This window comes from Lissotriton helveticus, chromosome 8, assembly GCF_964261635.1.
Source record: "Lissotriton helveticus chromosome 8, aLisHel1.1, whole genome shotgun sequence".
Taxonomy (NCBI): Eukaryota; Metazoa; Chordata; class Amphibia; order Caudata; family Salamandridae; genus Lissotriton; species Lissotriton helveticus.
The window spans coordinates 1497765664-1497782370 of NC_136069.1; the positions used below are offsets into that span (position 1 = coordinate 1497765664).

At 41.9% G+C, this 16707-nt stretch overlaps 1 protein-coding gene across 17 annotated transcripts in view; it reads left to right on the plus strand.

Moving 5' to 3' along the window:
- The window catches only part of SYTL2 (synaptotagmin like 2), a 398207-nt gene that overhangs the window by 189612 nt on the left and 191888 nt on the right, over positions 1-16707 (plus strand). For all 17 annotated transcript variants that reach the window (XM_078658474.1, XM_078658456.1, XM_078658457.1 and 14 more), the window contains exons 3-5: positions 1441-1592; positions 5705-5858; positions 13411-13486. In XM_078658474.1, the coding sequence (XP_078514600.1) occupies positions 1441-1592; positions 5705-5858; positions 13411-13486 (382 nt within the window). The remainder of the gene's footprint in view (positions 1-1440; positions 1593-5704; positions 5859-13410; positions 13487-16707) is intronic.

Sequence of the window (16707 nt, forward strand, 5' to 3'; positions counted from 1 at the left end):
CTTGGCATTCTAGTTATCCCATTCTTTACATCAGAACCATTTTCCTTTCTCAGTATCACTCATATGCTGATGACACAAAGATTGATCTGTTTGTTAGTAGCCCTGAGGATGATTTTGAAGCTCAGACGAGGACTAGAGGATGAAAAACAGTAGACTAAAGCTCAATGAAGCACAAAGTACTTATGGGTTCTGATGACAAGAAACTAGAAGTCTTAAACGGTCTCAAACACTTCGGCCTCACCACCACCTTAACAAAAATCACATGGAATCTAGGTGCTTTTTGAGATTCTAGTCTAAAATCTCTTCTCCTGCTTAGTGGCAATGTACATGTAACCAGTAGGAAAGGGGAAAGCTACACATTTTTTATCTGGATGTATCTAAAGTTCCGACACAGGCCCTGCAAAGACCCAAGGCTATGGTACGAGGAATAGAGCAGAATATGTAGAAAATTTCAAACATCAAATGTTTGTTAATTCCTCCTAAGTGATTAGGAGTTGAACAAGAAGCTCCTTCCCCACGGATTCAAAATACACACATGACAAAATGCTGTTGACCCGATTTATGGCAAAAGCTCTTATAGTTGGATTTATGCCTGGGTGGTTGTTGCTGTACCGGTCACACCATCACCCGATATCATTTGTGTATTCTCAAATAATCTTTTAATGGCCACAAAGGGATAATTGAATTAAAATACAATTCATGGAGCACCATCTTCCTCTGTGGTGTCTTTTCTCTGCTTTCTAAATAGTGGAAACCAACACAGTAACAATAAAATGGCTTCATATATTTCACACCTGGAAAGGCACAGGTTTCATTTTAAGTTGTTGTCATACTTCGGTTTATTCGGCTCTCGTCAATGCCCAGCTATCAGACTGGGCTGTTCACGAGCAGGATTGGACTGTTGTGATCGCAGGGAATTCCCAGGAACCTTGATTGGTGTAATGAGAAAGGATCACAAGGACCCAATTAGTTTATTGCTCTTTCCCCCATGGTGTTTCAGTGGCAGGGAATGATTCACGTTGGTGGGAACGGATAACATTGATTCAACAGCGGTGATAATACATTGATTTTGTTCTCCCCTCTGGATCCTTCCCCTTTAAATTGCTGTCACATTTTCTGATGTGAAGCTAGAGTAGCTTTGTAAAGTAAAACTGCAGTCCGATGTAAAGATTGAATGCTTACTCCATTATTGCTAATTGATGATACTGCTTCAATTTCACTCTTATTGAAGCCAAGTAGGTGGGACATGCTGTATTTTAGATATCAAATCATATGAATCCTGTAATTTACAGAAAAATCAGCTTCTGGGTCAGATCTGTGAAGTATTCATGATGGAAATTGTTTTTAACCGTATATCAACATTGCCACTGATCTACAGTCAGCTTTGTTTGAAATTGGTTCACTTTTTGTCTATATTAATCCTTTCTTCTTTATGTTCAGGATATTGGAAGACACCGTTGAAGACACAAATGAATTGAAAAATAAGACCGGTCAGTGGTTCTATGATGCAAAGTCAAAGAGACACCGGGACAAGATACATGGAGCTGATCTCATCCGAGCTTCTATAAAAAAGAAAAAGCCACTCACAATAGGTCAGTGGCTCATGACATTATTTTTGTAACACGCAAACATTGTGTCTGAGATCACTGTTTGTAAAAGTGAACAGCTAAATTGGATGCATCCGTTTCCACAATAGTTTTTTAACTTCTGACGCTATCTATTCTTTGTATCTGTATATGCATGCTTAAAAATGTGGATGTCCTAACATTTTTTGAAAGTTTGAATGACTTCTATGACGAAATAAAAGGAAACCATTAGTTTGGTGTGGTGTCCAGAGAGATTCTCCTGCCACCTTCTGAGAACAAAACGGCCTTTATGCGGGAAGTCATGTCACCTATTTTGTGATTTCATAGCTGTTCGCAGTAATTTATGCTAACTGAATTGTAGGCCTTTTTTCCTTTATAGCCACCAGCTTTTATAGATGACATTTTTTCTTTCTGGAATTAATGGCCTTCAGAAAGGGTTAACCAAATTATTGCTTAGAGACTTGAAAAGGTTTGACCATTTTGGACCTACCATTTAACAGAGTGGTTTTCTTTGCTCCAGTCATAGATCAAGCTCTCACTTGGATAATTTGGATGCAATGAAGGTAAATTTAATCGGCTTGATTTTTCGTTTTTTGTTGTTGCATGTGATGGTGATTGTTGTTACTATCACCATGGCCCTCACTCATCCTTGAACTCTGCTTTTGTCCTGCGAAGAATTGGGTCAGGGAACTTGGAATGATTAGGTTTGTGTATTCCAGCTCTACGACTTTAATTAGTAGCTACCTTCTCTCTTTTTCAGGTCAGGCCTTTTTTCAGACCTGGTAAGGTGTTTCAGATTCAAGAACTCAATCAAATGAAACCCACTGTTTTACCCACCCTGTTTTTTGCCCAGTCTCTTAGCCTGTTGGAAAGATGGTCACAAATGGATGATATGCATTGGTGGTCGGAGATGCTTAACTTACCTGAAACGCAACCCCTTCACGAAGTGCTTATGTTTATAGCCTGAAATGCATTGGGGATTACGGAAGACGCAATGTGCAAATAAAAAATAAAAAAACAAGAATGGTCAAATAAGTGATTTTTGAAAAAAGTATGTCGCAATAAAAAGAATGTAAAAACTCATGTAAAGAAGTGAATTGATTTGTAGAACAAACAAAAAGAAAATTGAAAGAAAGATGGATGAAATACGAAGTTAATTTAAAATTCACCAATAGTAGTGCGTAGTGTAATAGACAATTTCCTTCTTTTGTTTTTATACCACATTGGTTCTGGGTTCAACACATTTCCGAATTATTAACAGAACCATCATTTTTATTTATAGGTAATGTAAAATATGTATTCTGTAATAGTTCACCTCAGAGGGTCTACAGGCCATTGAGACTGGTTGGGATTTCTAAAATGACGTGTCAGAAGGAGTTTCAACTGAAATGATCACACCTTAATCTAAATCACAGCTATTCTCACTTAAAAAATGCAGTATGATCGAAAGCGGGTAGCAACATGGCACCATTGTATTTCACGTTCATGGCCCAGAATGTGGTCGTCTACAGTGTTTTTGGGAGAATCGAAGGCATGGTCACCCCTCCATATTGTTTCAACCCCCCCCCCCCCGTAAACTCCAGGAATTTGTAGATTGTCTTTTCCTGGAGTGCCGAAGCCAAGTATGTGGGGTCTGTGAACCATGTGCAGAACCCATAAATCTGTCTTAATCACCATAATTGTATCTGCTAGTCAGATTTCAGCCTCAACATAAATTCACATCCATGCTTCCAGAGCTTATTGGATGTCGAGTTCAAAATCATGTCCGAGACTAGTCTGGGCAAGATGGTTAGCGGGGATATACTTATTTGCATGATCCAGCATTTAAAAAAATCTTGTTAACTCAAACATCATAGATTTACACTGAACCACACATTCTGAAGAAACCTATATCGCTGAGCCGAGTTTGTGTTTGATCAAGCATGAGTTTTGCTGTAGCATGGAGTGAAAGTTAACATGGGTCTTACAGATGCACCCCTCAGTGATTCCTCCACCCAACTCATTAACCTTTAATACCTTTGATTAATCTATACCAAATTTAGAAGAAAAAACCCAATGTCTATGGGATAAATCACTGCCAGATTTGTGGCACATTCATCAAACATTATCCGAAAAAGCACAAGTGCCATTACCTTAAATACTGTGAAGCTATCCTTTGTAGTAGATTCCATGATGCAGTAAATCCAACCTTGCACTTCAACTAGATGCCACAATTTTCCACGTATTTATATATTACGCTCTGACCTCTGAAGGTATATGCAGTAATACTTGCAGACAGTCTTAATGCATCTTATGTTGCTTTCATTTTCATTGTTTTAAGTGGGCAATATAAGCTGAAGCACATGTTCTAGGCCCACCTGAATCTATGAAGTTATATGATTTATAGTCCTTCTGAACACTGGGTTCAAGTTTTTGCAGTCTATTTTTGGCAGATGATCCTTTTTGGGGGTTGTTCTGGAATATTTAAAATTTCGAAAGGAAGTAAACCACGCAAACATTAAAGGGGCAATCCAAAGAAAAGAACAATTCTCGTTTCCCAGTTCTGTATCACTAACATTAAACCTTCTAGGTTGTTGCATTGTTTGGGGATATCTACTTGAGTTTTGAGACCTGTTGCGACATTATTCACCAGATTCCCCTTCAATACATATCAATCAATCATCGCGTTTGTAAAGTGCAACTGCTCACCCGATGTGGTCTCAAGGCACTGGGGTGAGCGGAGCGCAGCTCCAGGAAATTACGGTGCTTCATCGAACATCCACGTCTTTAGGTCCTTCAGGAACTTGGCGACTGAAGGTGTCTGTCGGAGGTGGAGAGGGAGGGTGTTCAATGCCTTGGCCGCAAGGTAGGAGAGGGAGTGCCCTTCTGTTCTGATCTTCTTGATGCTTGGAACCGTTGCATGGGAGAGCTGGGCAGAGTGGTGGGATCTTTGGGGTGCATGGAATGAGAGGCGGTGGTTCATGTAGGCTGATCTGGTGTTGTGGAGGGCTTTGTGTGCGTGGGTGAGGAGCTCTAAGGTGATTCTCTTCTTGACGGGGTGCCAGTGTAGTGTCCGTAGGTGATGGCTCATGTGGCAGTGGTGCGGTAGTTTGAGGACTACTCTGGCGGCGAAGTTCTGGAGGTTCTGGAGTTTGCACGTGAGGTTCTTGTTGGTCCCGGCATAGAGAGCTTTGCCGTAGTCCAGTCTGCTGCTGAGGGCATGGGTGACATTTTTTCTGTGTTCTAGGGTAATCCAGTTGAAGGTCTTTCGGAGGAGATGCAGGGACTGGGAGCAGGAAGAGGTGACGGCGTTAATCTGGTGGTCAATTATTAGTTTCAGAGTCCAGGATGATTGAGGTTGCGTACGTGGTCTGTGGGGTAGGAGGGGCTCCTGAGGGCAGGGGGTGGGGGGGGGCACAAGGTGTCGTTCCAGGCATCGTGGTGTGTGCCCGTGATGAGAACTTCTGTTTTGTCTGTGTTGAGTTGTAGGCAGCTGTTCTTCATCCACTTGGCAACTGCTTTCATTCCTTCTTAAAAGTTATGTTTGGGTTCGTTTGATAGGCAGAGGATGATGTGGGTGTCATCGGCGTACAATAAGATGTTGAGCTCATATGATCTGGCGATGGATGCGGGCTGGGCCTTTGTAAACGTTAAACAGGGTGGGGTTGATGGGGGGGATCGTTGCGTGACTCCGCAGGTGGTCGGCAAGGGTTCGGTGAGGAAAGGAGGGAGTCTGACCCGCTACATTCTGCCGGAGAGGAATGAGCAGATCCAGTTGAGGGCCTTGTTCTGGATACCGCATATGGTATTATCACATAGAGTAATTTATATAGGTGTTTAAATATCCAGTGAAAATGTGTATTTATTCTGGTACTGCACTTTTCTGCGATCACAAGCCATGTTACATTAAGACCATGTGTAATCATTTTGCCTTCTAACTAGTGGTTTACTGACATCCTAGTGGTATGGTTGAAGCCCGTTCTTGTTTATGAAACTATCTTCAGTGCTCAGTAGCCATTTCTATTGCCCTTATTTGTAAACAATCCTGATTTACATCTGTTTAGATTTAGGTTAGACTGGTAGTTATGCAAAGACGAAGTGACTGTTCAACGTTTTCCTTTTTTTCTTCTCTGCGTTAGCGGAACTCAGCCAAACCAGACTTGACAAAACGAGAAAAAGTTGGGTGAACAATGTCAACAAGGACCTCTTCGTTCCTCCAGAACTGTTTGGTGTTATGGAAGAGCCAGATCGAGAAGATGAAGAAGAAAAGACACAAGGAAAATTGTACAGAAGGTAATATCTCTTAAATACAATTCCTTTAAAAGGTGTCTATATACTTTTGATATTTATGACGTGTGAACTTTGCTTTGCAAAGCTGTTCAGCAGTGTACATAGGTCCTGAGAAGGGTCAAACTGTCTAAAACATGCTTAAGCTGTATTAGCAAGGTTGAAGACAAAAAATAATGTCCAATTGATCCGACCTGGTCGGCTGCATGGAATCAATGAAGATGATGGCATTGAATCTAGATTTCGTATCGTTGGTATATGCCCAGTGCTATGACCAATATTCTGTTTCTGGCATCCTGGGATGATTAAATTGCCATGGTATACTAACAAGAATTGACTAGTGCAAGCCAAACTTTAAAACTGTTGTGAATGTCTCTCAATCTACATTACACAGAGTTTTCTCACTCCAGCAGTGCTAGGAATGCCATGTGATAGGAGGCACACAGTCTCCACTTCTAATAGGAGATGGCATTGTGAAACTGCATGTGATGCTTTGATTTGCTTCCATGCTGTATTGGGCAGGGATCTGCTTTTTTTCAATTTTAGAATTATCTCTGAAATTACGCCAACCCATTCTTAATAAATACCTGAAACCTGACAAGAACACTTTTAGATATGACCCCCTCATGGAATTGAAAGACATTCACTTCCATGAGGGGAGCCATTATTCTGGCTTGACTGGCATTCACAAAGCTTTGAGTAAAGCGTGCTGAACAGGGCATCGGAATTAAATATGGTCCATGATGTTGAAGGCATCGGAGAGATCCAGCAGGAACAATGAGTATGCTTCATCTAGGTGGTGGCCCAAATTCCGCAGCTACCCACATAACCTTTAAGCTTTGGCAATGCTAATAGGTCTGGCATTAAATGAATACTGTATTGTAACAAAAAGCATTTCTTGTAGATAGCATGGGAATGGATATGTATTTTTGTGAAAGTAAAGAAACTGTAGAATAATATTGGTTGTGAGTTAAAAGGTCATGTGATAATTGTACTGTCGAGCCCGACTTCGAACTCCATGTAGGTTAGTGACTGCCTTTCTTCCAAATGTGCTGGACAAAAAAACATAATGATCTAGTTATCTTTGAGACTTTACATTATAATGTCATGTGTGCCCCTGTAAGTTGAATTTCAGTCAGCTGGATAAACAAAATTAAAATGGCTGTGTGGAGAGCAGGTTTTTATTTGTGAAAGCACACAATTTCTGCCCAATCAAAACAATTACTCCTGGCTCCCAACAAGCGGGTGGGCTATACCCCCTCTTCTGGTGGTTCCAACATAATGTGCGCTGTCAAGCCAGATCATGAAAAGGGTTGTTTTCCGTGCCACAAATGTGATGTCTTTATGTCACTTTTTGTGTCCTTTCCAGTTGCAGGTGTTAGGCCCAACCACACAAGTGGGGTGTTTTTCCTTATGAGAAGTGTGGGAACGCTGGATGGTAGGCTTTTTGTGGCTCTTTACAGATTCTGGAAGTTTCCCCTCACAGGAATTTGAGGAAAGTGTGTAATTTGTAGTAAAGGTTTGGGGATTGCAGTGTATTGTGGGCTAGAAAACATAGTGATATCCACGCAAGTCACCCCCCCCCCTCCACTTGAGTTCAGTGTTTGAACATTTCTGGATGTTCGTTTTCCCTGTGTGGGGTGACCAGAATGTTGCAGCTGAAAACCAATGGAATAAAGGTCACCAAAGTTTATTAAATTTCTCAGCAAAGCGCCAATAGTTGTGATGTGCTGTTCGGGGAAACAACCTTTACAACGCAACTTTTACAACGCACTACCATTACAACGAAACTTTTACAACGCAACATCCATTACAACGCATGTCTTTACAACGCAACCATTACAACGAATGACATTACAACGCATGTCATTACAACGCAGTCATTACAACGCATACCATTGCAACGCATAACATTACCATCCAACACTTTCCCTACTGTTGCACCCCCTGGAGTTAGAAGAGTAATTTTTACCCCTACACTATCCAACACTTACCCTACTGTTGCACCCCCTGGAGTTAGAATAGTAATTTTTACCCCTACACTATCCAATACTTACCAAACATGCAATGTAATGTTATGCGTAGTAATGGTATGCGTTGTAAAGGTAGTATGCGTTGTAATGGAATGCGTTGTAAAGGTAGTTTAACAATATTCGTTGTAATGGCATGCGTTGTAATGGAATGCGTTGTAATGGATGTTGCGTTGTAAAAAATGCGTTGTAATGGTATGCGTTGTAAAAGTATGCGTTGTAACATCATTCATCCGTGCTGTTCGCCACCACTGATCCTTTTCTGCAGATGTGTAGCATTCCGTGTTCCAGCACAGGTTTCGAAGAAACTTCATTTGAATGATAGGGGGACCAATTACTTCGGGCTTGGCTTAATGATCTATTATCAACTGTGACTCATAGCTCTTCATGCGTCGTTGCGTTCGGTACATCTTGGTCTATCAATATTTTAGAAATAATTTCCCTGCCAAAATAATACAATCAACAAAGATGTTGCCTTTAGGTCAAGGAAACAAAATATGAAACTGACTTCCTGCCAAGAAATGATTAGATAAAGATCAGATACTGGCCACTGGCATCTGGGAAGAAAACTAACAAAGTCAGGACTAGAAAGTATTTGTACAGAGTGGGGAATGTTTTGAGATCAGATCACATAGTTGAGTATGCCTGGGAAATACAAGGCGGATGTTTGTACAAAGTAGCTGCTGCTAACCATCTGGCTCTGAGCAGTGGGTAAACCATTCAGTACTCATTGCAGTAACGGTACTTCTACTGAATGCCAAGGCTGATTATAGTGATCACCTGTCCCGTGTCATCATGGCCCTGCCTCCAGTGCTATGCTTTCAACCCACAATGCATTGCAGTCAGGTGTCTCAGTCTTCTTGGCTCAGTGGTAGAATCAAAAACTTCAACACCTAGAAAGCCTTAAATTCTTGCTATGAATCCCCGGACAAGAAACCATGTCCAAGACAACATGGAGTGAGGTGGTCCCTCTAGACCTCATACACCCAAGATCTGGCAGGAGCCCAAGTATCTGGAAGTCGAGCTGGTTTGCTCTTCACTATAATGAAGCTCACACTACAAGGGATGAGAACTTATGTCATATTGAGCTGAAAATACATAAATGGTCAAAACTCTCTGTAAACTTTCGGGTAAACAAAAGTCCCCACAGCCTTTTATTTTGTTCACTGAAAACTGCCATAGACGACGTATTTATTTAATCTTTAAAACAAAAAGAGAAAAAAAGGAAGTAACGTGTTTCATGCGCTCTTGTTAAAGAAACGACTTCACATTGGAAACAGAATTGTGATATTTAGGAGTTAAGCACTGTATAAGAGACCTTTTTTCTGAAATTGCTAGCTAGGAGGAGGAATGGAGCTTGTTCAGTTAATCCCCTTCATCCGTTGCTTGCTTGAAGTGTCATCCATGGTTTGGATCAGCCAGCAGCGTAGCATACGACGTAGAGCAAGGGATGGTTCTGTCTCCTTGGAAGTGTCATTCACATTTTGGATCAAGGCCAGGAACGGCCAGTCTGTGTTTTGGGAGACCCTCCTCTTGAGTGTCAGCATTTTACCTCCATATCAGACTCCAAATCTGGAAGTGGTGAGCAATGAGAGACAAGAGTGTCTCCAGAACCCACTGCACAGTGACACTCCAGGAAGCATCATTGAGATTTGCACTTCTGATCTGAGCAGTACCAAACTCTGAAAGGTATCCATGATGCATATGATTAGCAGGCATCGTCCATGCAAGGACTTTGCATCCAAGCTGTGGGTAACTTGGAGAGTGATCACAGATCTAGATTAGGGGTAGAAGCATAGTTGGGGGTAGGGTGGCGGGAGAAGCAGAGTTGGTTCTATTCACTTCAAGTTCTCAGGATCTGGGCCTCCTGTTGCAGAGTTTCCAGGCTGACCCAGATGCCAGGGTGTGATGGCTTGGGAAAGATCATGCTAATGGCTGTGCTTCATTGTCCCGTGTCAGTCATCGAAAATGTCCTACACCATCACTTGGGAAAAATTTACAGATGGTGCACCTTACCTACTTTGTGCAACCTGTCACTTCCCTCCCCTAACTTCCACCCCCTTAGGATTGAAACAGCAAACATTTTCGCACAGGTAATGGAACTTGGGAAATAAATTCACTTTCCTTTGAAATTCCAGGTGGTGATTAACTGAATCCTGATTAATTGGATTTCCAAGCACCAGCTGGACTTTCCAATGCAGAAAAGTCTACTGCTACGATTGCTTTTTGACCTTCTCAATTTACGGTTAGAGATGGAAAGATGGCACTAAACAAAGTGGTCATGAAAAATGAGGCTACCCCCCACAAACTCTAAATTGTCGAGGGTAGGAAGGAGAAAGAAGCATTTCCATACTCAGAGGTGTAGGGGAAGTGTTTTTTTATTTGGAAAATGATTTTCCTTGTGGAAGTAAAAAGTAACAGAAAAAGAAAAGAGCATAGGCGTGCTCCAGCAGTGTGTACTGTTGCAAACGTTCATCCATTCGCAAAGCCCACAGTAATAAGCAAGAGTAAGTCGAACCTCCATTACTTTTTTTAGGTTGGCATTCATATACTCGAGTAAATCATTGTGAAACTCTGCCAAACCGGACCTTTATGCAACTCGTGCATACATTTACGATAATAACGTGGGTGTTTCAAGCAAAACGTGTAGTGCAGGAAAGCTTTTTATGTGGGGCAAGACAAACCAAAAACTGGTTAAATACAGAATTAAATGCATTTAGAAAAAACTCAGTGTTAATGAAACACTCTGTAACCGGACATCGCTTCATAAATTGTGTAGAGCAATGGTCTCCAACTTTTTCAGTAATAAGCACTACTTATGTTCAGTGAAAGTCATCCCGAGCTAGCAATATGGTTAGTGTTGTAATAGTGAGCACATCAGACAAGATTACGTTAGTGGTGACCATATGCAAGATGAGTAACGGTGATCACCTCAGTACATCAGGTAGAGTTGCCGGAAGTCATGTTAATAGGCCTTTAATCAATTTGGAATGCCTCCACATGTATAGGCATTTATATATATATATATATATATATATATATATATATTTATATTTATACATGGGTAAGGCATAACAGCCATAGGTGCAATTCACGTGGCACCAAGGTATTAATATTAGTAATAAGTCTCCCCAGTACCACCTGATTTATCACTCCAATATCGGCTTTAAACATATTTTGGAAATTGAGGTTTCAAAATGCACACATTTGTCTTGAATACACACTTTTATCCATTTTGGTCAACGCAGACTAATTCAACCAACCGAAAGTGTCTAATTTAGCAGGCTGGGCTGCACACAGCAGATCTACTTACAGGTAAGTAGGTAGGTAGAGAGCTACCAGTAGCTCACGAGCTACTCGTTGGAGAAGCCTGATGTAGAGTATGTGGTTGTCATGATCACCTCCCACAAACAAAGGTAGAATAAGGATACACTAAGTGATTTTTAATTTGGAATCCTCAAAGTTTATCATAATTACCCTTAGAAATGTCATGAAGCAGTGTTCAAATACTAGGAATGTGTCCAGAATCAAAATTCTAAAACTATTGTGGTGAAAAGTGCTGCGCCTTGCTTTGGACTTAACAAATATATTTGCATTTTCATTTTTTTTGTGCAATTTATTCAGGGAGTTTACAATCTTTTTAAGAAAAAGATGGGTGTAGGATAATATCATTGCAAAATGGACTTGCTCCCTCACACGCCTGCCAGTTGGAACTACAGCTTGACTAGGCTGTATGGACTTTTATAACCAACTTCCAGTTGAATGTTGAAGCATTCCTACCAACATACAGTTGTTGAATTTTCTTATCTGCTGCCATAGTCTTTTCAAGATGCACCTTTGCTAGCCTGGGCTGTCCATTGGGCCTTTGGCGTTTGGTGGAAGTTTACAGAATCCCATTTATATTTTGATGATGTGGCCAAGTAGTTCTGTGCTTGGAGCATCTTGCTGCCCCCTGTACCTCCCTACTTCGCACTTTGTCCTATTGCTCCCTCCATCCAACACTATTGCTCATCTTCCACTCCTGCCAATCTTCCTTCCTGAGATCACTACCTCTCTTACTGTGCGCGCTTCCTTCTCACATCTCCATAGCTTCTGTCCTCACTTGCAGTCACCCAAGGCAGGAGATCCACTTAGCCTTATTGTATACATCGGCAAAGGATACAATAATGTAGTTCAGTGCTGAGGGTATCTTACCGATACACAAGGCCACAGTTGAATCCCCAGTATCTACACTTACTTGTTACTAATAAACACAAAAATAGAAAAGGTCAAGGCACTCTAGACCTGCACTGGTTTTGCTTGTATTCTAGGGAATATACATAGAGCAATGGTAGTGCACGAACAGGGAACCTGACCTCTCTGACTCCCTTTGTATTTTGGAAAAACCAAAATTAATACCATGAACAGAAGGGTGCTCAGCACATACCAATATATTTAAGATATCACAAAATAAAGTAATGCAGTTTTTTAAGATGCAGTCCTGTGTCAAACACACTAATGATGAATAGATCCCCATGGCCCAATACATTTTCTGGAGAATTTGTTTTATCCAAAAATGTTTTTTTCTTCTTACTTTATTTGATAGGCTAGGATCATGTATTCTGTTTTTATTGAATGAAAAACTTCATCCATCACGTAGTTTTCAATCGGAGACTCCACGTGAAAAGCAAAATCAGGCATTTGCATCTCGTTGATGACAGCCCTGTCCTAAGGGCACTGCCCCTCCCTGTCCTCCACCAGGCCCTCCAAATACTTCATCTCTTTAGGCGTCTTCCACAAAAGACCTAAGAATGTAGCCTACTATCGGAGTGTATATTTCCTATACACTAGGCCACTAGGCCACTGGTTCCGTCTGAAGCATGTTTCCTTATGTTTTATTTTTTGCCAACCATATGTGACTTGTAATGAACTTCTTGGTGCCTGTTTAGTTTCCTTCCTCTGGCATCCACCAGTTATGGAACTATACATAATGTATCAATATCTGTCACGTGGTGCAACGTAAGTGTGTGTACATCTAAACCTATATATGCAATAAAACATGTTCTAATTATACTTTTCAGTGGTGGGCAATAAATCACACAGTTCGCTTTTCAATAGCCTAACCATATAATGGTTTAGAAAGGTATTTAAAAATACAAGCAAGACTTGTTGACTTTGCCAGTGTTTGTTTTATTTAGTTGTTCCATTCTATACTCGTATGCCCTTTTTGTGCTAATTAAGGACCAGACTGAGCCCATGGATAACTGCCCTGAATATTCGTTGATGTCAACATCTGCAGAGCCCTGCTGGTCACATGCTAAGATCTCAGGATTGCTGATTAACCCTTTGCAGACTTCTGTGGTTGATAAACTGAGTAACATTGAGTAGAGTAACTGCAGCATCAGCTGCTTAAAGTCCTTCAAATTGCAAACCCAGTGTCTTAAAGTGCACATTCTTCTCATTATCATCTTCATTGTGTCAATGAATATTTATTAGCATCTCGACCAAGTACGTTTTGTAGATTCTACAATTATTTGTTTTCTTTGCAGTGCCCCAAAAGTGGACAATATTTCATTATACGAACCTCCACAATCCACCATTAAGGCAGTTTCATCTCCAGCAAAGGTAAGCGGTGCTTCAGAAGTAGCATTATCCCATATGTACCCTATAACCTGCACACTGGTAAAAGATTAATCGCTACTAACAGAATATTTACTTTCTAAATGAAATTGCTTAAATTAGGTAACTAGTAACCTCCACTTTAATCAATCTTTTATCTCCCAAATTAGATTTGTTAACTGTAGGGATGGGGGGGGGATCTCACTCGTGTCATGTGATTTTGATTTTGTCATTGTCATAAATGTACATGTTTTAAGATGGTCAAATTAATATTCTTCCTTTAAAAGTCCAGGATCAGTTTACGGGTGTATTAACATGCAAATTCCTAATTATGGCTGAGCTTCACATGCCTGGCATACTTGGAGGGATTTTCGATTGACTTGAACTGTATGTTTTTAAGCAAAAAATATATAATCTTATTAGGCAAAAATGCAGCTTTACAGTATGTGAATGGCAAACGTAGGTGTATCCAAAACAGGAAAGGCTAAACATTTTGACCGCATTTTCCAGTGCTTTTGTTCCAACAACACCCCTTTTGCTTTGATACTATGGGGTTTGTATTTATCAGGATTCTAATTTCTTGCAATTTTATGGTGGATGTATATGACCTACTTCAGCACTCACCACTGCCATAAAGGGACATCGAGCATGCTTAGAAATTTGCAGGGCGCCCGTTCTGACCAGCTCATATTGAAACCTTCCTGAAGGCCTTACCATTTCCATTCCCTCCATGGATGCTAAAACTTTTGCTCAGGTGTTACTGTTAAATGAGCTTCCAATGGCTCTATAGGTATCATCACTGTGGCATGAGATTAGTTTTTTTTTAATGTAGGCCCTGCTTTGGTGTTAACTCAGTTAGTTGCTAAACGGTGGTGCCTGTTTTTACTAGGACATCTGTGACAGTGATGCAGTCCTGCACCTACTCTGATAAATATACCGATTGGAGCAATCTTTACCTTTTCCATCTTGGAAATACATCTACTCTCTGACCCCAAGGACCTCAAGAACTTCTGGCCCATCACCCTGCTCCTGTTCCCGGCAAAGGTCATCGAAGACAGTCAACGAACAACTGACCCGCTACCTCGAGGAGAACAACATCCTGGACCCTTCCCAGTCCGGGTTCCGCAGCAACCACAGCACCGGGACTGCCCTCATCGCCGCCACCCATGACATCAAGTCCTTGCTGGACAACAGAGAAACGGCGGCCCTCATCCTCCTGGACCTGTCAGCCGCATTCGACACGGTCTGCCACCACACACTACGAACACGCCTCCACAACGCCGGGATCCAAGAGAAGGCCCTGGACTGGACCACCTCCTTCCTCTCTGGCAGAACACAGAGCATCCGCCTCCCCCCCCCCCCCCCTTCCGCTCCAAACCCACCGAGATCATCTGCGGCGTACCCCAGGGCTCATCCCAACTCTGTTTATCAACTTCATGGCACCGCTTGCCCACGTCACCCGTTGGCACGACCTCAACATCATCTCCTACGCCGATGATACCCAGCTGATTCTCTCCCTCACCAAGGACACCCACACCGCCAAAACCAACCTTCATGAAGGAATGAAGGCCGTCGCTGAATGGATGAGGAACAGCTGACTGAAGCTAAACACAGACAAGACGGATGTCCTCATCCTCTGATCCACCCCTTCGGCCTGGGACGACTCCTGGTGGCCGACCACACTGGGAACTGCTCCAATACCCACCGACCACACACGCAACCTAGGGGTCATCCTCTATGCCACCCTCTCCATGACTAAACGGGTAAACGCCGTCTCCTCCTCCTGCTTCAACACCCTCCGCATCCTCTGCAGGATCTACAAGTGGATCCCCACTGAAACAAGAAGAATGGTCACCCAGGCCTTCGTTAGCAGCAGGTTGGACTACGAAAATGCCCTCTACGCAGGAGCCTCGGCCAAACTCCTGAGACGGCTCCAACGCATCCAGAACGCCTCTGCTGCCTGATCCTCAACATCCCTTGCCGCAGCCACATCACACCCCACCTGAAAGACCAGCACTGGCTCCCGGTTAACAAGAGCATAATCTTCAAGCTCCTCACCCACGCACACAAGGCACTCCACAACACTGGATCCATGTACCTCAATTGACGACTCAGCTTCTACACCCCACCCGCCAGCTCCACTCTGCCGACCTCGCCCTTGCCACAGTCCCCCGCTTCCGAAGAGCTACCTCTGGCGGCAGATCCTTCTCCCACCGCGCCGCCAAGACCTGGAACACCCTCCCCATCCACCTACGGCCCACCCAAGACCTGCTGACCTTCAGAAAACTCCTCAAGACCTGGCTTTTCAAGCAGTAGCAGCATTCCCCACCCCAGTGCCTTGAGACCCTCACAGGTGAGTAGTGTGATTTACAAATGATATGATTGCTGCTTTCTTCTCAACTTCAATCAATCCACCAAACGGGCCAAGGAGAATAACCTTTTTAAAAAAAGAACAAGTTGACATTGTTATTGAAGTGCTATATCCTCATTCTTAAAGTGTTCTGAAAGAGCATGCGATTTCAATGAGTAGTTATTTTCCATAATTCTAATATTTGCTTGACATTAATATCAGACTTTTTAAACCAGTGTTTTCATGTCTCCATATTGACTCAGTATGGAGAGTCTTGCTGAAGATCTTGTTTAACTGGCAGGTATCAGTTCTTTTGTCCTTAAAGTCTATCTCTATAATTAGAAAAGTGAATCCTTATGAATGAGACTTGGTGGTATGGCATCACTATTCATGAAAAAGATTTTGCCAAAGCAGGAACTATTATTTAAAGTAAATTTGCTAAGAAGTTTTTTTTCAATTTGGGTTGCCTACTAATAACTGGTCTAGTTCCTGTGATCCTGTTAGCACCCTTGCTTTTAGAGCATGAGACTCTCCCCCACCGTGACTAAAACTTGAATCACACATTTTCACCACTTTTTTTTATAAAATTCCTAAGGCTTGCTTATTAACTACATTTATTTTGTGGTTTCTGGTGAAAGTGAACCTTTCGGGATACTGTGAACAACTGTTATGATAACTCATTCAAACATTCCATAAGAATAATGTGCTATTTGTATTGTCCACTCATAGCACCTGGTAATACTGGGTTTCATGAAGCTGGAGTGAAATGGAGAAGAGTTCTGTTTTCTTTGGTGTCCTTTTTGGGGCGGACTTCATAACTAGAACTACTACTGAAATTCAAGTGTAAACATGGAGTGTAGGTTCTACTAACCAAATT